This window comes from Anastrepha obliqua, chromosome 1 (genome assembly GCF_027943255.1).
Source record: "Anastrepha obliqua isolate idAnaObli1 chromosome 1, idAnaObli1_1.0, whole genome shotgun sequence".
Taxonomy (NCBI): Eukaryota; Metazoa; Arthropoda; class Insecta; order Diptera; family Tephritidae; genus Anastrepha; species Anastrepha obliqua.
This window is the reverse complement of record NC_072892.1, coordinates 44591694-44618384: the sequence shown is the minus strand read 5'-3', so window position 1 is coordinate 44618384 and position 26691 is coordinate 44591694. Positions and strand designations below refer to the sequence as shown.

The 26691-nt window shown below is 35.8% G+C and overlaps 1 protein-coding gene across 1 annotated transcript; it reads right to left on the bottom strand.

Annotated features, from left to right (window-relative positions):
- Positions 1 to 562: 562 nt before the first annotated feature.
- On the bottom strand, positions 563 to 26691 carry LOC129250210 (pickpocket protein 19). Its single transcript, XM_054889869.1, has 7 exons — positions 26609 to 26691; positions 26028 to 26252; positions 7670 to 7826; positions 7459 to 7595; positions 1455 to 1539; positions 924 to 1387; positions 563 to 821 (listed from the first exon to the last, which is right to left on the bottom strand). The coding sequence occupies exons 1-7, from the start codon at positions 26689 to 26691 to the stop codon at positions 563 to 565; spliced, it is 1410 nt and encodes a 469-aa protein (XP_054745844.1).

The following is a 26691-nucleotide window of genomic DNA, read 5'->3' as shown; positions in this document are numbered from 1 at the left end:
GAAATTTTTTTAAGGTCACCAAGTTATTTTCAAAAAGGTGGTGCAATAATATTATAAGAGTAGTCGAATACGAAGCAACAGGTTAAAACACATCTAATAATATATGCGGGATATATTATCATAGAATAGCTGAATCTCTTAACTCCCACCCAAGGGCTTTTTTGATCCTTATTTCAAGAAACCTTTCCAAAATTAAATTTGGAAAGTCATAAGAGGATTAAAATGTTCTTGAAAAGTATTCTTCGAATAATTCTACTAGGGACCTTTTCAAGAAACATACTCATGCCACCAAGATCGAAGATCGAAAAAATGAAAAGAAAGAATCTGAGTGTTTTATTGCTGGGTAGCAATATTTGCTTTCAAAAAATATTAACGATGTCAGGACTGGCTTGAGTTACCATAAAATTTTCGCACATTATAATTTTAAGATGCAAAACAGTCGTGAAGGCTAAATAGAATCATTAAAATTTGTTAATATTGTTAAATTAAAAAGATATGTCCATCAAGTTAGTACCCGATTGCCCCATTTACATTTTCTCAATAATCCATACTTGGTCGACCCTTAATAAACTCCTCCCCGAACTTCTTCTCCATTGCGGCCACTGCTTCGCGACATACGAATGTTATTATAAAGTCGCAAAGTGAAAAAGTAAATGAACTCGATGAGGCTTAGAATGCTGGCGCCCAAGAACAGACCCAACGTGCCACCAATAGTGACCACAATGTCCAAGCGTGTACGCAGCGCTTGACGATGATACCGTTCCGTGGGCCGACTAGAGAGGCTGATTGCAATGCTGCGTGTGTTAATACCTTTGGTTACTCTAAAGAAAAAAAACAAATTTTCAGAGTATTATTTAAAAAAAATATGGAATATTTTACAAATACAAACCAGCACAGAGACTATATTCCACTTACGCACATACCTTGGACTATATTCAGAAACTCTACGTATATCGTGGTCGGTACACGAAGGTAAACAATCGCATGTTTCATTATTCTCGGGCCATGGCAGCAGGCTCTTAACATCTGGTGTTGCCTTTGTATCCTTCTCCAAGCACAAATAACCGTCGTAATCGCAATCGGGTGCATCCTTACGCGCCACCGGCATGAAATTGAACATCGTGCAATTGCAAGAGCGCATTTGTAGCGCACGAATACAATCAACAATACAGGTGCTGAAGCTATAAACACGAAAAGATGAGTGTGGCTTGACCTCCTCGGGAAAACGGCAACCTCGATGCTCTGGTGACACTTCATGCACATCATGATCGTTAACCATTTCTAGTAGAGAAATTTGAAAGTCCGTATGTTTGCCTGGCGTTGCTATCTTCGCTGTAATACCGGCTAAATTGGCATAGGGTACATCTTCTCTATTGAGAACAAAAACCTGTAAATAGCAAAGTTATCAAATGAAAGTTTAGAAGTATGAAGTTTGAAGTGCGAAGTTATCAAACCTCAACTGCCACGTTGCTAACCAGACGCATAGTCGCAGCTACTTGATTGTCTTCAACCACATTCGGGAACCAATGTATGCTATCGCTGATTTAAAATAAGAAATCTTAAAATGTATACAACACAGTTATTGTATATGAGGGTCGATCACAAACGGGAAGAGTCTATATCAGAGGTATCATACATATAACGATTTTCGAAAGGAACAAAAGACCAACACAAGTCCGACGCTACTTTGAAATGGGCACCTCAGAGCAGGCTGATGGTAGACATAATTAGCCTGGCGTCAAAGTTTTCGACAAAGCCACAGAAGTACACACATAGAGTTTACTCGTAAGTCATAGCAAACCAGCAAAGCTCATCACCGACTGAACTGTCTTACTAACTTTTTCTACTAAAGAAAAGAAAAAGGAACTGTTTTACTACTTTTTCTGTTTCAAAAAGAATCCTTATAAAATGTCAGTGCAATCAACAAGAACCACTTTTAGAATGCACATATCAACTTTTGTTCTAACGTGTTGTACCTGAATACTGGCACTAGTACTGGAAGCGATCAAAGAAAATTTATATAGAGCCAGCAGACGATCATATTAATACAGATCCCCCGAATTGACTCGTTTTCCTTTGCTCCCACGAATACGCAAACAGCAGCATGGCTAAAAACGAATGGAGAAGACGTTAGAGCCAACAATGATCTCAACGTGTCCGTTGAAAAAGACGGAGTGCTTATCCCAATTTACGTCGTTCAAAATTTAAAAATACTTTAAAAGAAAATAATATATTTAAAATTATACAATACTTTTCCCCCAAAGGCTCAATGAACATTTTTCCCCCGATTTCGTGCTTTAAGTTACTCTTGGGATGAATTCCTTCTCGCATTTTCCAGCAGGCATCAACAGCATCCGAGATGAGATGATCCTGTAATATGCATCAATTACTGTAGAATTCGTTTTCTTAATATTGCTTATAAGGTTCCATCGAACGCTTTGCAAGAAAGGCTAAAACCCAACGTCAGTGCACTGATTGGGAATTTTTAACATGACTGATATTCCTCATATTCGAAATCCTGCTAAAAGTTTCATGAGTTTTATATTTCCGGAAAGCGAGCACGACTATCTAAATAGTATTGAATAATACCAAAAATGCCATCAAACTTGAAAAGTTTGAGCTCCAGAGATGGTTGATACCAAATGATCGATTAGCTGTAGCGTTCAATTTAAACTATGCCCTGCCGTTAAATTATTATAAAAAATATTTTAAGAACCCCAAAACTAAATTATTCAAGCACCAACAATACAAGAGCTTGCATTATTTGCAATTTTGCACTGAGTACGAAATTGAAAAGTTAAATGGTCTGATAATGAATAGAAATCACAGTGCAAAATCTCTCATGATGTCCAGTCTATTGAATGAATGATATGAACAATAAATACATCTAATGACGTGGCTTTTGGAGTGGTATTTGGGAGAAAGATTATGCGGACCTTTGGGAGTTTGTCAGGATTACGACAGTCAGGATTACGGGAACAACCCGGGTTTACATCCAGTCAGGGAATAGCACTTCACATATGAGAAATGTTATAGTAATAACAAATATTTAGCATCAACAATGGTTAACTAATACTTTTTAACCTTCACTAGTGAGATTGAAAGTAGCCTTGGTATACGAGGTATGTTGAAAAAATAAGATGAATTTTCATTTTTCTCGAAAAATATTTATTTATTCAATATTTAATATTTTATATGCTTCAGAGAAGTCCCTCTCAGATGGAATACACTTGTGCCAGCGTTTATTTCAGTCCTCGAAGCAGTTCTGATATGCACTTTTTGTGCTTTTTTATGTGCTTAAGCTCTCTCAGCGATTCGGTTTTTATCTCCTCAATCGTTGTAAAACGCCGTCCTTTCTTGGGTCGCTTCAATCTTGGGAACAGGAAAAAGTCACGGGGGCCAAATCAGGTGAATACGGTGGCTGAGGCATGATAACGGTGTAGTTTTCGTCCAAATAATCTCTCACAAGTAAAGATGAGTGAGTGTTTTTTTCAGATTACTTCATGCAACGTCGTTTTTAGTCAAAATTCACCAATTTTGGAACGAACTTCGCTGCCACACGGCATGAGCCAACCGATATGCCGAAATCCCCGAAAATTCCCTAATGATTCGATGATTCTCCATAAACATTTTCTTCGCTTTCCCAACATTTTAATCGGTTGTTGATGTGCTGGGACGTCCAAAGCCAGCGTCATCAATTTTCTTCCCCTTCTGTGAAAAGCTTGTACCGAACGAAATTTAACAATTCACCTTGTTTTCTGAACACACCTCGTACTAACTGCATTTAACGTATAATTGGGTCACGAATCATTTTATCTCATAGAGTTTGTAGGGTCTGCTATAAGCAAATTTTATCTTCAGTTAATTATGTAGAGTAAAATCATAGCCCGAAGGAAAATATTGCTGCTCAGACAAGGAAGCTATCGCCAAGGCATAAATCTATTTCGTAGAGCTTGAAAAGTTCAAAGTCTAGTTGGAATGATATATATGGCACGAAGGAAGAAAAAAATTTAATTAAATAATCCTGTGTGGTCGTATGTCTACTCTCATGGATGCTTAATGATCGACCCTCCTACGTATAGTAAAAAACATGGTAAACAAATAAAATGTTTTGATTGGAATTCTTAAAGTACATCATAAATGAACAATTTCTGTAGAAATTAGTTATTCCTCTGCATATCTTAATGTGTTGCGATAGATCAAAATTTCCAAATTTTGTTGAAAGAAATCTATATAATATTATAAGTTAAAAGTGTTATAAGACGATCTCTGACAGAAATAGTATAGTCAATATTCTATCGTTTCAGAAAAAAATAAGCAGTGCTCGATCAGATACATACGAGTCGTAAACTCCATAGAAAGCGCTATGGAAAAGAAAAAGTGTGTTTAGCCGTTTTTTTTATTTATAGCATTCTTTCGACAAATTATAGCACAAAGGGTTTCAATATGTCAAGTCCATGCTGCCAGCTTAATACTGCAAAGTGTTATTCTCATATCTTGGTGGTGGAAGAGTTGCTGTCTAAGTGACACAGCCCAGACCCAATTAGCACAAAAGATGCCACTTTGATAAACCACTTTTAGAACCACTACTTTTTATTAGTCGAACCATCTTGATTTGACCTATGTCGTCTACATATATCGTTGTACGGCCACTCCATCTCCCAAAGGTCAGTGACTGGTTATTGTTGATGTAATTCTGAATATGTCTGCTCGTGGCTTTCTTAACAATTCTTCAGTTCGGGATTTGTTGAAATTGGGCCACGTCTGTTTAGTTATTTTGCAGGTATTCATGTTAGTACATTTGTCATATGCCTGTTTGCTTTTGGAATAGCGAGAAGACCTCCCTTTTGCGCACGCCTTGGGGGCAGCTTATTTCTATCACTTCGGATTCCTTATATGATGTCCTGTCTTGCCAGTTCATCAGTTCCTTATTTCTTTCTATGGTCTTATGGCCAGGTACCCAGACCAAAGCGATGTATTATGTGTGCGCTAAAACATAAAGGGTTTCTTGCATTGACTGCTGATTTTTGAATTGGTTCTAGGTGACTCTAAAGCTAAGGTGGATGCTTGTTGTGGATGACTTTTAATTGTCCTCGTCATATCTCAATGATAAGTACTTTGGTGTAAAACGGGAAAAAAAAAAACTAAACGCAGACGTTCCACAAGGAATCATTTTGGGTCCTCTGCTATATCTTCTGTATACCCTCGACCATCGGCAAATCAGTAAAAATCTGCAACATGTGCGGATAACACTGCCATATTTGTAATCGATAATAAGCTACACGAAGCTGTTAACCTTATTGCTACATGGGCTATCAAATGACGAATAAAACTGAACAAAAGCAAGTCAGCAAATAAGCGTTGTCCTTAAAAGCCGCTACCTACAAGCCAGTTTTCATCGATGCGTTGATATTCCCCTATATCAACGAAGCCAAATAGCTGGTCATAACACTTGCTGCCAAATTACGTTAGAAAGCTCACGTCGAGAAAATGTTAGAAGAGCTTGACTTGGTTGGCTCTCAAACTTATCAATCTGCAACAAATGGATTATTTACAAACAAACAGTTAGTCTTAACGCTATACATTTCTGGGGACGCGCTAGTCGAAAGTACATCCTTCGAAGCATAGTAACCGCGTCATGGTGTATAAGACGGCTGATTTTGGCATACCTGACTGAAGGTATGAAACAATTTGACATAGCTCACAAGCAGCGACTAAAAAATCATATCAACGATTCGCCATCCAGCTTACTTTGACTGAATTCTTATCGATGACGATGAAAACGAACACACAACGGTAGCTGATCTAATGGGGAGCTAGTAGCGATTTTATCGTAAAGTACTTTCTTAAAACAAGGTGAAAATGCTTATTACTATCCTTTTTATAATTGAAATTGTACAACGCTTATAAATAATGTCTAAGAATCGTCAAAAAATAAATAAATAAGTAGAGAAGAGGGCTCTACAAAATTGGAAAATTTCACTGGGCGTTATCGAAGGCAATGTTCCCAAGATGGATCTGAACAAAGACTATAAAATACGATTACCTGACAGAAAGGATTGGCAGACCAGAGTCATATGAGATGATAGTGGTTATCATATTTATACTGGCCGCTCAAAGATGAATAATGGCACTGGATTGGGGGTGTACTTGGAACAATTTTCTTTAAATTGCTCCTTTAGACTTCTAAACCGGTGTAGTGTTTTCCAAGCTGAGATCTACATTATGGGTGAAACAGCAAAAAAGATAAGACGAATGGACTTATCTCCGGCAATCTATTTTTGTTGATAGTCAAGTAGCGGTCAAGGCACTGGCCTTAGTGCGCATCAATTCAAGATGTGTTAAATAATGCACTTTATTGGGTCCACGGCGAGTGCTAGAGGACATAAGCAATCATCTGAACGACCTGTACACTACGATGGTCTTGAGCAGCGAAAATTAATGTAAGGTGGTCTCTGACTTCCAACTGCAGGGTATGATTTTTTTGCAGAGCAGGTTACGATCGAAAATGTCAAAAACATCATCAAAGGTGCCGTCAAACCAGTAGTATATGAGGCAGGCTCTCACTAACCCTATAATATTCCTACCCTCTTGGCTGATTCCACCCTGGGACTGCTAAAAGCAATTTCATCAAGGTGGAGCCATGTTTATGCCTTTTAGAATCTCCAGTTACCTGCGTCCAGGTTCCTTTCTTAATTCCGTTTTGGGGTTATACGCTATCGATAGCATCCATTGATGTGTCACCAATGCGGCATCGGAAAATTGCAATATCGTTACTTGATATCGACTTGTCGTCTGTTTGGGTTCGTCTTGAGGCTTTACCTCCCGTGTTCATGCTAGTAGTCATAGGAGATCTGTTTCAAAATGGCTTCTTTTGGCGACGCATCTGGGCATCTGTAGAGTGTCCAAAAAAAATTGCGTCGATAGAACACCTCCTCTGTGAATGTTCTGCACTGCAAATAAGTCGTGTTGGAGGTTATTTCTTTGAAGACCTGGAAAATTTGCAAACTATCACACTGGAGGGACTAGTTACCTTCCTGAAAAGATCTAAGTGGTTTAAGCAACTTAGTTAGGGGATGGAAATAAAATCCAGCTATCCCAACGGGCCTTAGGGCCACCGAGTGTCTTGTCTTAGATAAGCTGAAATACCCGTCTGAATTGGACTTTTTAGACTTTTATTAAAAAATGTATCACATTGAGCCAAAAAAAGGAAAGCTGAAGTGTTAAAATGTTCAACAAAAAATTAGTCACGCAAAATTCTACTAGACAACATTAGCAATAAAATTTCTAATATAAATCGCGCTATAACACTTTTTAATTACTTGTCATATAAACGCTAAAAACTTGATAGGTGGTGCAGTATAACTCAGTTCTACAAACCTTGCGTACTCATGATGTACTTTCAGGCCACATATCTGCTACAAAAATGCTGTTGAACAGTGTAATTATTCCACTTACGGTTGATTATTTTGTAATGAATTCAGTAGAAAGCAATACCCATAAGGTGTCTGAAGTGGCAGAAAGTAATGGCAGCAGTTGAAAGCCGTGCCGCCCATCGAACAATCCGCTAATACGGTTGTGCAATTCTGATGAAGCTTAATAAGAATTGATTAATTAAGGTGATTTTTATTTACAGTTTCAGTTAGAGTTGTTGAGTTATACAACATACCATTCTTATAAGTTCTCGATAGGCCGTATGTGGACACTCTGTATCACTGCCCTCCTTATCGAAGCAATGCGCCTTCGCATTACCCGAGTTGTACTCATGCGGAAATAGTAGTTTTAGTACAAATATTTCAATGTCATATTCATAGTCATCAGGCCAGCTGCACGAAAGGATGACCAAAGTATATAGAAAAAATTTGGTTAGTTGACGTGAAAAATTACTCAGGTAGGGCAAATACGCGGAAGGATTATGTATAAGGAACGATGAAGTGGAAATCACTTATAAATACAATTTATATTAATATAATATGTTATTTAGTATGTGAAATATAATATGTTATTTAGTAATAAAAGAAATATTTAAAAAGGAATCTTAAGAGAAAAAAATCATTCATACTTGAAAACTTTGTAAAATACATACTCGTACAGTCTGGGGGAAAACTCTAAACACTAGGAATGCCAATTTTTAAAGTCCCTAGATTTTCGGGATCAAATTACTAAAGTTTCAGGATCCCCGAATTAGTTCCTATTCTGGCTAATTTAATAAAAAAAAAAGCTCTATAAGTATGATTTGCGAAATAATTAAATTCAACCTACTATAAAATAATTAAAAAAATTATATTTTAAATAAATGTACCTTTTAATTTGAAGTGAAAGTTATTTTTACAGTAACAAAACAAAGTGGCAGGTGAAAGGGGCACAAAATTAATAGTTATAAATATAATTTTTGGATATGACGTCGTCAGTCAATCATATCTGATACTAGACAGTTGCAGTATACAAACAGACAAGCAATGGAGCGCTTAAAGATCAAAATAAAGATTTCCAGCACTCAAACTCCTTTCTTTCTTTTTTTATTGTTTAGCAAAACAAGGTATTCAAAACCAGAATCGGATGACTAATTTTGCGCCACCTTCAGCATCAGAATAAGGTTGTAGTGTACACTTTTTATTCATAAGTTTTTACTATTATTTATTTATTTTACAATTTCAGTAATTTTTTTATAAAAATATAGTTTATACAACACAAACTACCCTGCAATTGGTAAATTCGGCAAATTTCTTAGGAGGGTGCAACTCTGCGTAATTGACCCAACTATGTCAAAACGACTTCGGAGCTCAATAGAACAAAATTAAGAACTGCCCAAGACTGGAATAATGGCATATTTGACATTGCATTTGAAAATCAGATAACAAATAATCAAATTACAAACACAAAACCATTTCGGTGGTTTTAAAAGTATAAAAAACAAGAAAACTTTTTAGGGTGTCGAACTCCTCTCAATATAAACCTTAAATACAGGCGTAGACTTTTAGAATTTTTTTTAGTGGCTGCTGCTCCGGTCTAATCCATGCATTGATTTTTATATACGAAATTAAAAACAAAAACAAACAAATATACTTACGCATATTTGCTAAAAAGTTAAAGTCAATGTTGTAACATTGTTTTTTTGTTCTAAATTTGTTTTCTGTCTCTATTTCATATGCTTAAGACTATTTGCCAACAATTGCCAGATTTTTGGACTTAAAAAATAACGACATCTATGGATTCCGTGATTAGCATCTCTAGTCAGAAACTGCAGTGTAATTTGTCTCTAACCTTTTCACATGTATTGGCCGCCACCGTAGCCGAATGGGGTGGTACGTGAGTACCATTCGGAAGTGCCCAGGTTCGAATCTCCGTACAAGAAACACCAAATGATTGAAAAAGTTTTTTCTAGTACCAGTTCAGCAGGCAATGGCAAACCTCCGAGTGTACTTCTGCCATGGAAAAGCTTCTCATTAAAAAATCATCTATCGCTCTAAGGCGGCGGAAAACTTTAAGTCCTTCCATTTGTGGAACAACATCAAACACCAAAAAAAAAAGGGTATAAGTGCCAACATAGCAGTCAAAAACTTTTTTTAAACATCTAAAACTTCTTTGGATGAATATCAAATACTATGAATATAAATCCGGTGATTCATTCAGAGTTACTTTTTTCACAAAAAAAAAGTGCGTCTAGCGTAGTACACATAACAGAAGTGAAACTTTCAAGGCAGATAAAGAAAGAGGGAGAGACCCGAAAGAGAGAGAAAGAATATATACCTATCTAAATAAATTCACAACATTTGCAGAGAATACAAATAGACAAAATTTACAAAATACGGAGAAGCGTCGACCGGTGTACGAAAACGCCGGACACAAACCGTGGCAACAACGCGCACTACTCCGAGCGTTTATCACCCGCACAAACGCAGCGATTCCAGGACCGTAGCAACGGCACAAATTACCACAAGGCAATACCAATACATCCGACGCCGGAAGGGATAACACTTTATAGTACACACACAGGGCGTCAAAAAAAACGGCAACAGAATTGGGACCAAAAACCGCACCAAACAGAAGGCACCAAGGAAATATAACGCCAAAAAGTACGCACCAAAAATATATTTCCTACAAGTTTGCATCTACAAACAAGCGCCAAAAAGTAGGCAGTGTTATTTCTCACTAGAAATTACAACCACAAGGAAAAACGCAGGAAAAATAGCCTCAAGTATATCTAAGATATATAGGGTGGGCCATGTAAAATTTGCTTTTTGAATCGGCTATAAAAAAAAAAAAACTAACTAATATTTTTCCAAACTTCTTTTTTTTATTTTGAAGATTGAACATTGTCTATAAATAAAAAATAGTATCGTTCAAATGCCTGCCACGACTGGCTTTACAGTAGGCCATTCGATCAACCCAATTTTTAAGCACATTTTCGATTGTTTTAGCTCCAATTTCATGAATGACAACTTCGATTTCGTGTTTTAAAGCATCAATCGTCTCTGGATGGTTCGCATAGCATTTATCCTTAACGGCTCCCCACAAAAAATAGTCCAACGGGCTTAAATCACAGTTCCGAGGCGGCCCATTGATATCGGAATTTCGGCTGATTATTCGCTTTTCAAAAACGGTAGCCAGAAGTTCGAGTGTAACTTTGGCAGTGTGACAAGTTGCACCGTCCTGTTGAACTCAAATGTCGTCCATGTCATCCTCTTCTATTTTTGGAAACAACTCGTTGAGCATGTCACGGTAACGCTCGCCATTTACTGTAACCGCGGCTCCTCGCTCATTTTCGAAAAAAAATGGCCCGATGATGCCGCCGGACCAAAAACCGCACCAAACAGTGACTCGTTGTGGATGCATTTGCTTCTCTACAGTAACGTGTGGATTTTCTGAGCCCCAAATCTGACAATTTTAGTTATTGACGTAGCCACCGATGTGCAAATCAGAAAAGAAGAAGAAGACTCACCACTTTGGAAATAGGTTTTCAATATTTCACAATTTTGTTCAAGCGTTTAGCGTCCCATTTCGTAAATGTCAAACCTTTAAGTAAATTATGAACACATTTGACATGTCATTTGTGTTACCATTCTCAAAAAAATAGGTGGTTCAAAAAGCAAACGCTATATGGCCCACCCTATATATAAGCTATCTCTCTCTCCTTTTGCTCTACGTTATATCTTGTTTCTCTCTGGCAGAACGAAAATGCCCAAAACGTTGCATGACCTTGAAAGTTTACTCTCCATTCTCGCTCGTCCATCGACGCCTTCAAAAAGACAAAAAAAAGATTCCAATTTATTGGTACTCTTCATTATCATCTAATTTTCTAAGACTACCGCTAGTTACATTTTCTTTGAATTAAAAAAACTGTCTTTGAGTAAGTTGTTTTTCAATGAAAAGTTGGCAGCACGATGTCACAGACAACCCAGCTATTTATCAAAACTTTGGATGTGAAATTAAAGCTTGCTCAATGTTTATTTGCCCTAACCATGAAACCAGTCGATTTTGAGAGCTTTTCTGAGTATGCCGTTCCATATAGCCAATTGAATTTGTTATGCAAAGTGTAAGTCTAAGTGACTACAACATATTATACAATATCATTTATTTTTAACAATTTTTATCGCTGAAGTGTCGCGCCTTTGCTTCCATACAAAATACATGTTTGAACTCTTTTTAAATGGCAGAAAAAGTACACAAATCAATAAACTTGAAAACTGCAAACTCAAAAAACTTCTAAAAATTCTAGTTAAAAAATTGGATTTTTCTATGAAATTTTTAAAAATTCTGTATGAAGTTTTAAACTTTGTATTAATTGTCTTTGAATAACTTTTTTACTAAAAAAATAATGATTTTGAGTACTGAAATTCTTTATTTTGATCTTTAAGCGCTCCCTTGCTTGTCTCTTTTTACTAGTTCAAAAGTGTCAAATATAATTAACGTACGACGCCATTTGCAAAAACTCTAAATATTCCGATAGGTTAATTAATTTTGTGCCACCTCGTATGCACAGAAATTGTAAAGGTACGTTTTGATGGTGGTTGGGGCAAGTACACATGGTGCCTATCGATGTTCTCGTGGCAGAGACCCCACTCTGCAGATAAATAAGACAGTTTCATAGTATATTACCTTTGCCGCTAGTTGGTAATGACGCCGCTCTAACATTCATTTGAAGTTAAAATTAAAATATTATTAAAATTAAATATAAAAATGTACGCAGCGCTTGCAATAATTTCAGATACGCACGAATGCAATGCATACGTGACTCCACCTCAAAAGCGCCCAAACGGTGTCGTGCCGTGGCACGTGGGAAATCACGTAGCTGACTATCTCTAATTGCCACATTAACAGGAGTTCTAAAGACAATTCAAAGAGAGGGGTTAAATTTACATTTATCTTTGTAGAAGATTTCGAGATTGAAACGTGCTCGTGAGTGATAATCAAGAATGCAGGAAAAGAGGTGAAATGTTTTAATAAGTTACTGAAATACTATTACGGATAATATTTTTTTGAATTCTGAGCACAATTTTATAAGCCATTAGTAGACTAGCGAAGGATAAAATACTGTTAATGTGCTGTGAAAAAATAAAACGAGTACAATCGTTAAGCAGCATGTAGAGTTTGAATTATAATTGGTGGAAAAACATTGAAACTGATTATTATAATAATAATTTGATCTCACAGTTCATTATTTCCTTACAAGCCATTTGAAATTGGCTTGTCATTGAATTCTTACAATAAAAAGGTCAACCTTAAGGTGTATTCTAGTGTAGATTTTAAAAAATATGGAATTGTTTTTTACATATTTTCAAAGTTCAGACATTTAAGAATACATCGCACTCTCGATAACATGAACTAATTCAAACCAAGGCAGCTCACGTTAACAAAAGTGTTCACGTTTTGGCATGCCCAAAAAGACTAAGTAAATATATTTTTTCACATTCAAATTTACATTTTATTCCTGTTTTCGTTACATATTATTTGAAAATTAAGTCATATGATGGTTTTATTTAAAAAAAATCAGTCATCTTTTTTTGTATCTTCTGTTTTTCTAAAACTTGAAGCACAGCTTTCTCCCTTAACCGTCTTAGCACACTCATATCATTTTGATCGACGTCTTTATGCCCAGCCCATATTAACGCCTTGCGGAAAATTTCAACTGCTTCAGTCGGCTTAATTTTCTCCAGCTGCTCTGATACGCTGCCATCATCGGATTCATCCCCTTGTTGATGACCGTCATCTGCATTGCCCTCCTCATACATATCTTTGAGCATATCTGCGAACACGAACGAACCTCGGGATTTAAACTGCTAAGGAGATCGACGGTGTTGATCATCAAGGTGCGAAGTTTAGCTTCCCATTTTTCTTTTAAAACCGCCAACGGAACATTATCTTCGGGATCATCAGTGTTTACCGCAAAATTTAAAATACTGTTCCAGCACGTAGCTAATGTTGCTTCACCAACACGAAACCCAGCCGCATCCAAAAGATTTATAGCTGTTTTTAAGTTAATTTTTTCAACGACTCGAGCAAATCAGACTTTGTCGCTGCTATTGAAGCTTTAAGGCTGTTTCTATAATGCAACTTAGTGATTTTTATTGCATTCTGATCCATCGGTTGAATGAGGGGAGTAACGTTTGGTGGCATAAACATTGCCGAAATTTTCCCATTCTCCGTTGTCAGTTCAGCTTCATTTGAAGGGTGAAAAGGAACGTTGTCGATTAGGAAGAGAGCTTTAATTGGTAAGGCTTGCTCCTTGAAAAACGAAGTAACCTTAAAAAACAACCAGTTAACTTTAAAAAACGGACAAAGCTTAAAAGGAATATTCACCTGCGGAACAAATGATTCATGAAACCATTGCTTGAAAATAGCCGACGTCATCTAGGCGGAGATCGAGCTCTTATAGTCGGTGGGACACTGAAAGTTTTTAAAGTTTTTCGCCTTTCCAATTACCAAAAGCGTCAGGGTTGTGGGAATAGCATAAAAACGTGATTCGCTGCTTCTCGGACGTAAAGTCCTGGGGCTCTCTTCTCCAAACTTGACGCGTACGTTTTCTCTGGCAAAAGTCTCCAGAATGACCCCGACTCATCAGCTTTATATAACTGATCGTTGCACAACTCCAATTCGGCCATTTTAGCTTTAAGTTTTTCTTTAAACGGAGGTTGCGAAGACACTTTTTCGCCTGATATTTTAAGAAGACGAATACCGTACCTCTTCTTGAATTCCTGGAGCCATTCATCACTAGCGAAGAAGTTTGCTTCATTTTCTTTAAATTTTACATGCAGTATTTTTTCCTTTTCTTTCAGCAATAGAGCACTTACTGACCAGTTTTTATCTCGCATTCGGATAAACCAACGATAAAGAGCTCTCTCCATTTTGGGCAACTCTGAAGAACGCAGTGTTTTTCTATTTCCAGGTCCACAATACGTGTTGTTTACGCATTTTAAAATCTCTTGCTTTTTCGCTTTAATGTTACAAATTGTTGATTTAGCAACATTATATTTCTTTGCTAAAATCGTCACAGATGAGCCTTTTTTTAAAAAGCCGAGAATTTTAGCCTTTTGTTTTAATATCAAGCACACGGGTTTTTTTAAATTCATTCGACGTTAGGCGAAACATTCTTTGCAAAACCAAAACGGCGACTGAAATATTTTACTCCTTACATGCAATTACGAATAAAATGCCTATTTTATAATTAGGGGATTCTCCAATTTCAGAATTACTTGAGATCAATGTAAACTACAAGCAAATAATTGTAGCGTTTATTGTTCATGTTATAGAGCTTTTTGGGTTTGTTCACGTTTTATAGTAGTCAATGCACAAAAATTTCTGTTCACGTTTTGGGGTGTTCACGCTTTAGAGAGTTCACGTTATCGAGCGTGAGCTGTATATCATTAAGAGCATTTTTTTAAATTCCTATTATTTTGTGAGTTATATCCTTTTCGGTGGCATGCCATCGGATCCGATCCGACCGCTTCAACGCAACAAAACGCATTTTTCTCAAAACTACTTTTTCGAGGTGTCAGTAAGGATATCTCGAGCTCTAATGAACCGATTTACTTCAAATTTGGGGATGTTTTTCTTTGTACACTCTTTCATCAGATGACTGTAGCTCGAAACTATAACTTTTCATTTAGTATTTAAAAAAAAAAACATCGAAATTGTTGAAAAACATGCAAACAAAAATTGTTTTTTCAAACAGCCGCCATATTCTGAAAAAATTTTTTTAACTTGTCCAAGGCTCATTCTATAGTTATATATATATATTATTGGCGCGTACACCCTTTTTGGGTGTTTGGCCGAGCTCCTCCTCCTTTTTGTGGTGTGCGTCCTGATGTTGTTCCACCAACAGAGGGACCTACAGTTTCAAGCCGACTCCGAACGGCAAATATTTTTTAATGAGGAGCTTGCAGTGCATCTATAATAATTAATAATCCGTTTTGTTTTAATTTTTTAGATCAACAGGAGGGCTAGAACCATGCACGCCAGGGTCTTTTTTTTTGGACCCTCTAATTTGACTGCGCATAATTTTGTCCATTAAAATGTTTGTTTTGGTTAGTTTTTAATATTATATAATATAATAAATAATAATCGATAAGCAAATGATAAAAAATGGATGGTACATTTTTATTTCTTTCCTTTGTACAGCGCCTCAAAAACCGGGCGAAATTCATGCCTCTACACTAGAATACCCCTTAAAGTCACAGCAGCCAAAGCTCTTACCTATGCTATAATTTTAAAATTATTAGACTTATGTTCAAAAACAAAAATCAAATGTAATTTAATAAATATTGTAAAAAGAACCATGGAGTTTTAAAATTTAAGAAGTTAAAGAAATTTAGAAATTCTTAAGAAAATCGTGAAAGTGTTAAAGGAATCTTCTTCTTAATTTCCAACTGTATAGATTGGTTTTGGGGTTTTAGCGATTAAACATGGCGGTGTAATCGTAAAAGATGAATCGAAAATAAATTAATCCAAAAAACGGATCAAGACCAGAAATTATTGAGCAACTCTTTAAAGTTTTTGAGCAGATCTAAGTTCGACTAACGAATGCAAAATAGAAACTGAATCGCAAAAGTTATTAAGGCTATTTGGTGTTTATAATTGTGGATGAAAGCTGAATCTTCCGTTATAATCTAAACTGTAGCAAGAAGTGAACAGAATGAACAGCGAAAAAGGTTATGGCATCAGTTTTTTTTTGAAAGCAAAAAGAACAAGGAAACGTAAAAATTTGCGCTGAATATATTACATAGACACTTTTTGGATTAGCTGAAAGGACACATGTACATATTCTACAGATTTTCTATAACATTTGCAGCGCCGTTTTTTTTTTTTTTGTTTTTGAACTTTGCCAGAGTAATTTGGATAAAATTTGCAAACTAAAATATTGTCTGTAATGTGAATGTGTGTGATATTCTTTTTATTATCAACTAAAAATTAGAGGAAAATTCTGCTATATAATAAATTATATGCGGCTAAAAAGCTATTAAATTTGAGCAATTTAGTACTAAGAATTTTAATCAGAGCAGAGTTGAATGTAGTCAAAATGTTAAAATGTTGAAAATAAATATTTTAACTTAAATGTTGATTGAATGATTAAAAAGTACTAAATTATGGATAAGACGTGTATCGTTTCCAAGGAAAAACATTTATAAACAAACTTAGATAAGCGCCGGAAACAGAACTGCCAATCAAATTGATCATATACTGATTGACAAAAGACACACGAACTTAATCATAAATGTAAGATCAAGGAGGGACACTAATTGTGATTCAGATCATTATTTCGCCGCTCGTGTATTGCGGCAACGTATATCGAATGTTAAAACGCGCAACAATTACAAGAAAGATAAATGGAATTTAGGCGGCTTCAAAAACCGTCAGATGCTTGAGAGATACCAGAGAATAGTCGGAAAAACTGCAACGTATTAGCACCAATGCATATGACATTGATGAAATGTAGTCCACAATTAATGCTTCTGTTAAGGAAAGTGCTGCTGCTACCGTGGTCACAAAACGTAGCCCCAGAAATACGAATGGTTCGATGATGAATGTAGAGAAGCGATCGCACAAAAAATTATTGCTAGGGAAAGGATGATGTCACGTAACACAAGGCAAAACCTAATGGAATACCACCAAAAAATAAAAATAACAAAAAAGCTTATCCGAAAGAAGAAAAGAGAGTCACTTAAAAAACAAATACAGCAAATAGAGATAAGTGGCCCCGGTAAAGCGAGAAAATTTTACTCTAAAATAAAACACCAAAGATCAGAATACATACCTAGACTAAACATATGTAAGGATGCGCAGGGTAACCTTATTTCAGTAGAAGGAAAAGTTCTCACAAGATGGAAAAACTACTTTCAAACCTTCTAAATAATAAAAACGATGACATTCATAGCAATAACTCTCAATTAACCTTGTGATAAAAAAGTTAGAAAATGGCAAAGCAAGTGGAGAAGATGACATAACTGCCGATCTCATCAAAAATGGATAAACGGAACTGCAGAACGCCTGATATGTCTTACAAAATATATGTATATGGGAATCTGAGATTATACCCAAAGAATAGCAGACTAGCATAATTGACCTAATCTACAAAAAAGGTGACAGACGCGACTGCTATAATTATCGCTGAATTTCGTTGTTAACTAAAGCGTATACAATTTTCACGAACGTTCTACACCGCAGATTGAATGATTACGCCGAACAAATATTAGGCGAGTACCAATGTGGTTTTAGGAATGGAAGGTAGTCGACCGACCAAAGCTTTGTAGTTTGCCAAATAATTGAAAAGTTTTATGAGTATAGAATCAACCTATCATACATGCCCTCTTTATAGATTTTCTAAAAGCGTTCGATAGTATTGAAAGAGGCAAAATTGCATACGTGCTACACAATTAAGGTATACCGAAAAAATTAGCTCTGATAGTAAGTTTAATCCTAACTGAGACCTATTCGAAAGTGCTTGTACAAGGCAAAGCATCTGATTTATTATTCAAAGTTGAATCAGGAGTAAAGCAGGGAGATGCGCTGTCTACGCTTGTGTTCAATCTGATCCTAGACCATGTAATTAAAATGGTTGATCCATCAGGCACTATGTGACTTTGCTGATGGCTTGGTTATCATCGCGAGACATATAAATGTTCTCAGAGAAGTATTTCAAGCACACCAATCAAAAGCAAAATTTTTCGGTTAAAAGATAAACGAGAACAAAACGAAGTATCTCGCAAAGCTTAAGCGAGAGATCTTAGAATTGGCGATCACGAATTTGCAAACCTCGGACTGCTTCTCAGTAGAACAGATGATACAGCAATTGCTATCCAAGACCGTGTACAGGCTGCAAACAAAACATATTTTGCCCACGTTAAACTATTAAAAAGCAAGCTCCTGAGTAGGAAAACGAAAATCAAAAAATATAAAAAAGTGATTCGACCAGTGGCAACATATGGATGTGAAACGTAGACATTGAAAGCGAATACAATTAAAAAATCAAACAATCTGGAAAGAAGAATACTGAGGTGATACTGATACTGGGTCCAATACGAGAAGAACATGGGGTATATCGCATCAGATATAATAGCGAGGTAGGGGAATTCCTACAAGGCGAAAACGTTGTGCGACTTGCCAAATCGCAGCGCATCCGATAGCTAGAGCATGTTTGCAGAATGCAAGATGAAAGAATACCTCGCAAAGTTCTAGATGCGCGCATGCTTGGTGAAAAGCAAAGAGGACGGTCGAGGAAACGGTGGTTAAACGATATTGAAGACGGCCGCAGAAGCATAGAAGTGACCAATTACACTAGTCTACAAGGAAAAGTATCCGAAATAATTTAAACTAATATCTGCTTCTCTGTCCATGCAAAATTCGGATTGATAACTAAAATTAATTTATTAGTTTGAGTTTTTACGATAATCGTATCTTTCGTGTTTAATGGAACTAGGCCGACAAAATTTAACCAACATTCAGACCCAGAAACCAGACTATATATTTCCGAAGGTTTATGATGCGCTGAATCCAAATCTGGCCTCAGAATTGCTCTATCAGCTCTGGTTTTCGAGATATCCTAACCTAAAAGTGCAAAAAATACAAAAAAAACATGAAAATTTCAAAATGCGATATCTCTGCGAAAAAAAATGATATTTGAGCAAACAAAACGCCATTTGAAAAAAGACTGATTGTATTTAAAGATGTCATCCTTTAATTTTGGTGAAAGAAAACATCTGCAAGGCTACATAACCTCAAATATGGGCAAAAATGGGGTTTTTTGCACTTTTAGGTTAGGATATCTCGAAAACCAGAGCTGATAGAGCAATTCTGAGGCCAGATTTGCATTCAGCGCATCATAAACCTTCGGAAATATATAGTCTGGTTTCTGGGTCTGAATGTTGGTTAAATTTTGTCGGCCTGTGTTATTGTAGTCTGGCTATGCACCGAAATGCATGAAGAAGATTTGCGGAAGAAGCTAAGGTTCAAAACGAGCTGTAATGCTATGAATGATGATGAAATATATAAAAGAGGGCATATGGATACACATGTAGAACATAATTAATCCATTAAAGTCATTAATCTTAAACTATTAATGAGTTTTTTAATTTTTTTTTTAATAAAGAAGGATAAACTAGTTTTGAATAAATATGTATTATAATATATCGATTATATTAATAAATACATTTAACTTGATGGTGCAAAGCGTGAAAGTGTAACTATAATGGATTGTAATTAAGAGTTTTAAGCAAATATGCCTTCAGTGATAGTGGTTTTTGAGTAAAATTTTCTTTACTAAGCTTATTTTTATTGAAAATGTGCCTTCAAAAGCAGTAATTTTAAACTTAAAACTACATTTTTTGCATTTACAGTGAAAGTATGGAAGCTATCAAGCGTCCCCAAAATGTCATTTAAATATAAGTACATTCATAATTCTTTTTTAACCAAAATTCATGTAGAAGTGTGTCACTGTGCGACAATTGCTTGAAGATGGCGGCAATAAAACATTTCGCATTTTCACACAAAAGGTGGTACTTCTTCCAAGATAATATGTTATATGTAAAATAATTGCATCCATAGGATGATTTGCAAAGCTTACGCTAAAATTCCAAATTCTCAGGCCATTTGCCTCCAGGTTTATAAATTTGAATGCTTACTCTTAATACTTAAGTTGTGGAACTTCTAAGTCGGTTAGATGAATATTTTTGTATTCTATTTATATACTACTGTGGGCAAAAAGGTGAATTTGGTTGTAAAATGTAAAATCTTTATTTATTCTTGTAAAAAAATGTCATCCCCTTCAAAATAATCCCCTCTCGATGAAATACCCTTATGCAAACGATTTTTCCCAATCCCCGAAACATGCCAAATAGTCCATTTCCGGTATAAGGTATTTCCAGGTGGAAGGAATTCACAGTACACGAAAGTCGAAAAAAACTGTCATCATGACCTTTATTTTTGAACGACTTTGACGTGCTCTTTTCGGTCTGGCCTCGCCTTTAGCACGATATTCGCTTGATTGGCTGGTTGTTTCAGGGTCGTAAGCATAAATCCAAGTCTCATCTCCCGTAATGATGCATTTGACCTTGTCCTGATAGTCTGAAAGCATTGTTTCACACACATCAACGCGACGACTTTTTTCCAACAAATTGAGAGTTTTCGGTACCAAACGAGATTTGACTTTTCGTAGGCCCAAATGGTCTTTCAAAATGGTTTTCACAGATCCTTCTGATATTCCGATCATGTCAGTAAGGTCTTTAACAGTCAACTGACGATTTTTGACCACTAACTCCTTCACTTTATTGACGTGTTGGTCATCTGTTGACGTCGATAGTCGTCCGGAGCGCTCCAAGTCATCAACACGTTCTCGACCCTCTTTGAAGTCTTTGTACCACTTATAAACATTTTTATGCGACATGGTCGAATCACCAAATGCCTTCTGCAACATGCCAAACGTTTCCGCAGCCGAAATTTCATTCCGCAAACAAAATTTGATGGCACTTCTCTGCTCAATCAAATCAGACATTGTAAAAATCGAAAAATGCACTCTTGGTCGTTTGGGAAACACAAGCGTAAATATATTACTGATAATGACATTCACATGAAAGTTGGCCCAGATGTTATTAACAGTGCCGCCAACTCATGAAAAAAATAACTAGAGCGAAATTTTTATCCCGCGAAGTTGGACAAATAAATTCACCTTACTTTTTGCCCACAGTAGTACATTCTTCATACAGGCACCGTTTCAGTTGCGCTTGATAAAATTAGAGTGCGGTAGGTATCACGAATGCAAATCGCAGCAAAGCCTCGCGAGTTGTAAAAAACTTTTTGAATTGGCCGAGAACAACTGGGACGAAGATTTTAGCCATATGTAAGTACATATTGAGTGTGCATCGCACGAACCAGAGTTCCCACACGAGTCAATAAATAGAAATTACAGGTAGACTTCATGAAATATTCAACATCCAATAATCGGTATCATAGTTGGCTCATATGACAACCATTTTCGGTATTGCGAGAAGATATTATTTTTTCATAATCTAAAGGGTGGTTAAATTTTAAGCGCCGATGTTGAATGTAAACCACACCTAAACGTCAAGTTTTTTCTGCATTTCATTTGACATTTTCTAATATCAAGATACACAATCATTGCTTGCGATAAAGTTATTCAGGCTTATTATGAAAACGGGCGTTCAAATCAAAATGCATATCGCGCACTTCATCTTCAGTGATGAGGCACATTTTCACCTCAGTTTATTCGTCAATAAGCAGAATTGCCGCATTTGGGTGAATGATAATCCAAGAGTGATTGCCGAAAAACCAATGCATCCACAAAGAGTGACTGTTTGGTGCGGTTTATGGGCCGGCGGCATCATTGGGCCGTACTCGTATTTTTTCCAAAATGAGGCCGGTCAGGCAGTTACTGTGATTGTGTTCGCTACTGTGAGATGATAACGAACTTTTTATGGCCCGAATTGGAAGATATGGATGTGGACGATATGTGGTTTCAACAGGACGGTGCCACTTGTCGTCACACAGCTAACGAAACAAAGGCTCTTTTGCGCGAAAAATTTGATGACCAAATAATCTCACGTCGCGGCGATGTCAATTGGCCGCCAAGATCATGTGATTTTGCACCGTTGGCCTTCTTTCTTTGGGGTTATTTGAAAGAAAAGGTGTACGTCGATAAGCCAGTAATAATTCAAGAGTGAAAGGAGGAGATAATTCGGCACATAAACGGCATAGAACCTCAATTATGCGTCAGCGTAATCGAAAATTTTGACCATCGGATGGAGGTGTGCCACCGAGGCCGTGGCGGCGATTTGGTCAATATTTTATTCTATAAGTAATTAAGCCATACCAATGTTATCATAACAAAGAGAAATGACAATAATTTCCTAAAAAAATTGTATTTTATTTAAAATCAACACCGGCCCTTGAAACTTAACCACCCTTTATAATAAATAAGTGGTCAATATGAAACAAATTTATTGCTTCAGCCTCGCGAGGGAGTTGTGCGCAAGAGACATAGCGACCTGCACGTGTTTTATGCACACCCATCCCCGGATTGCAAAGTAGGCCTTAAAAGGCGCTTATACTACAGTAATGGATCACCAATTGCACACACCATACCTAGTTTCTAGTGACATTCTTCCTTCTTCTTCAACATTAAAAAAAAAGTTAGCTACGGCGCCCAAAATTTTCCAAGAATAATCAGATGAAAGCTGCTGAAGTTAAGCATTTTTGTTGAGCATTTGTGTTTCCCCTTAGGCAGACTATTTTAAAAGTATGAAACCGCACTTTTTTCATTAAGTCCCCAAGGTCATGTACTTGTCATACCGCCTTCGGTCTAATAAGCTGACAATGACGAATACGTTTTTGTTTATTACGCGTATCAAAAGTAGTTAAGATGAATTTGCTGTTAATAAAGCAGCATTTTAAGTGCTTGTAGGTGTTTTTTGAGAAAACGGTACCTGATGTGCGCTTACCAATAGCCCAAAGCAATTCTCAGAATTTTTTCTTCAGCATCTGGCTTTATTTCTTATTAACAATTAGATGTAATTTGAAAGCATTCGTGTAGGCGTAGATGTATTATGTATATGTATTTGTAAATATACGAATTTATATGCAAAGGCAAAAGTACTTACGAGCTGTACACATCCGAGTATTCATGAAAAAGAAAAAAAGGATAAAGGAGAAGTAAGTGAAAGTACAATAATGGATTTCATAAGAATATAACTATTCAATTTTAATTTTAAATTTAATAAATTTAGCTATTTTACTGTTATTCCAATCAAATATTATATTTATTTATATAATAACAAGCATTTCACATGAGAGGTGGGTGGTTGCTAATCAGTATTAAATGCTCTAAATACCTGCTGAAGTAAAAAGTTATGAACATTCTTCGCTAGAAGCTTTTAGTTAGCCATATCTCACATATACTTATACATCGTCTGGAGTCATACTATGCGATGATTTGAAGGTGATATTCTCCTTAAAAAGTAACACTTTCGTTGAGCTGCATGTGTGTTACAATGTTCTTAAGTGAAGGTAACAAATCAAAAATTAAATACAGTTTTCAGTATCACTACGACCAAAGTGAATGAAGAGGTCAAAAAAGTGTGCTATTTATGGACTTAATGTAAAATCGAATGCAATTTTAAAGCGGTGGTTCCAACGATTCTGTTATCGGCTACGACAATCATTGAAAATATCGATCAAAAAGTACAAATAGGCGAGTCGGATCACCAAGTGAGCGCTTACTCCATTAGCAAGGAACTGAAGGTAGATGAAGAAGATGTCAAGAATCAAATGAAAATTTACGCCTTCGATTCATTGCAGAAACGTAACACAATCGACCCATTTTTAAGTAGCTGGTAATTGGCGATGAAAAATTGATCAGTTACCTGAAAAATAACCAAGGAAATGGCCAAAAAAATTTTTCTAAGAGTGTGATGAAATTGAATTGGAAATCATCCATTAAAAGCTGCTACAATCGAGTCAAGCATTTACTTCGGACCTCTACTATCACCAACTGACCAAACCGAAGCAGGTGATCCCCTAGAAGTGGTCAGAAATAGTGAATAGAAAAATAGATGTGTTTCATATTTAGCAAATCCGTCTTATGTTTAGATGTTAACTGATGACAAGTTTTATGCGAGTAGAACGAAAATATTTTCAACAACGGAACCATGAAATTTCCTTCAAAATGGAGTACTAAAAATATCTTTCGTATCTTAATAATAATGTGAGAAGAAATTTGTAAGCTTCTTCCGAGATAAAAGTAATACATGAAATAATTTCATCTAAAAGATGACTTACAATGCTTCTACAAAAATACGAAAGTCTGAGGTCATGCAGCTTATTTGGCAACAAGTTAAAATACTGTTTGTGCTGACTCTTGATACTGAAGTTAACAAACTTATACGTCGATTAGATGAATATTTGTATTTTCTGCTTCACATACATACATTTATATAAATTCGTTGCGCTGTAAAAAGAAATTCGTGAAAAGTTTCAAAAATAACACATGTAAAGTACGTGAACTATTTTCATCTAAAAGATGAACTAAGTGTAATAGTTTCAGAAACATTGAAAATTGTTAAGTCATAAAATTTAGCATTTATTCTGATAAGTTATGGAACTTATACGTCGGAAGGACGAATTGATGCATTTCTTGGCATACATAATTACATGAATTGATAAATTTGTGAAATATTCAAAGGTAAGTAATGAATTACAATTGTTTCAGAGAAATTTCAAATTCTTAATTCATAAAATATAACTTCGGTGCACAATAAAAATTACTTTCCATGCTGCTTCCCTCTTCTAAGGCTATGCAACTATTACGTCGATTAGATGAGTTTCCGTATTTTGTGCATACACAGGTACATAAATTTAGATATTTGGAAACTTTTGCAAGATAACTTACAGTACGTAGCGGGTTTCATCCAATGGGCGAGCTAAGATTAATACTTTGAAAATATTTACGTCATACATATTAGCTCAGACACTGGTGATTAATCAACATATATACTGACCTAGCTAAGTTAGGTGATTTCATCCAAAAGATGAAATTCAAAAATTTATGAAATTATAGAGCTTTTTTTCTAGAACGATAAAAATGTCTGTTACATTTGGCAAAATATTCTGAATATAAAAATAGGAAAATTTCATCAAAATGATGAATCTTTAAGTGGTAGGCGAAATAAGAATATTAAAATAGTTGTATATATGCATTATTAGATTTCATAAATTCTTAGGCAAACCACTTTTAAGTTCATGACACAGTAGGTATTCACAAATATACGCTCGTATGTATGTACATTAGGATGGCCAAAAAAAAAATAGATTTCTTGATGCTACTTTGAAATTGGATCTATGGTAAAGAATATGAGGCACCACTTTTTTATTTCAATTTTTTTTATATATCCAGCAACCAGTGTAAGCTTTGAAAATGATCATTGAATTCCTATGGCAAAAATGCACTTTTCCGCAAAATTGGTCCAAAACTTTGCAATTCCTCTCCACAAATTATCAAAAAATTATAAATAATATATATAGATACATATATATGTATATTTTAATTTTTTAAAATATACCCAGAATAAAAATCGAACTAAATAAATATTTTTGTTTTTTTTTTTATAATAATATTTAATTTCTTTTTAATTGTGGGGTATTAAAGGCACCCTTACCTTGGAAAATGTTCGTATTCTTGGGCATTCAGCATATTTGTTAATTTGTGAATATTTTAAATTTTTCTAGTGCATTTTTTCATAGGAATTCGATAGTAATTTTCTAAGCGTTTTATTTAAAATAAAAAAAATTAAAATACATTTGCCTTACTTTCTGACCACACACCAAATTTAGGAGGTTGCATCAAGAAAAATATATTTAATTTATATAATTATTAAATATATATAATTTATATATCCTTATTGGGTTAGCCTAATGCACAAACGTACGAAATACAAAATAAAAATACGGATATCTCATTTTTTTGCTGCTGAACAAATTTATTTAGTAGACCTATCCATATTTCACGAGAATTTTTATTCTCTCACCTTTTTATATATTCTTCAACTGGTGGTGTGGTGCCATCCTTCTCCATCGTCTCACATACCGCCACGCTGGGAAAATAGTATTTATCATACGGTGATAGGCTTTCGTAGACAATGCTCACTGCGAACAATTCCAAGTCTCGCTGGAATGTCGAAATAAGTGTGTAGGAGCCATAGGCGGACAATATGACGCAAAGTAGCCAGAACACACGTTCGCTGATATGCAATCTGCCGAGAGGAGACAAATGGAAAATAAAATTCTATGAATACACAAATCATCAAAGTAGATATTCACTACTTTCATTTTACACTCAGGAAATGCCCTAAAGCAGGATACGGAACACTCTAGAGCTACTGAACAAGTGAGGCTGTATGTGCAGCGGAGACGAAGAGCAGGCGAGGAGTAAAACGATTAAATAGCTGCAGAAGAGCCTAAGGTGGTAACGCTGTTAGAATTATGCATGTCCTTAGATCTGTTTATGCGCTTTGTGCTTATGCTCCCATAAACAGCAAGTGCTCCTCTATGTGAGTGTATGTATACTCGTATGTATGCAAAATCGCTGCTGCAAATGCGGCATACTTACTTGTTATTGGCAATGTAACTGATACCGGCCAAGGAGCAATTAGCGCAATAGTCTCGCAAACAGGCTAGCAGTGGCCATACCAT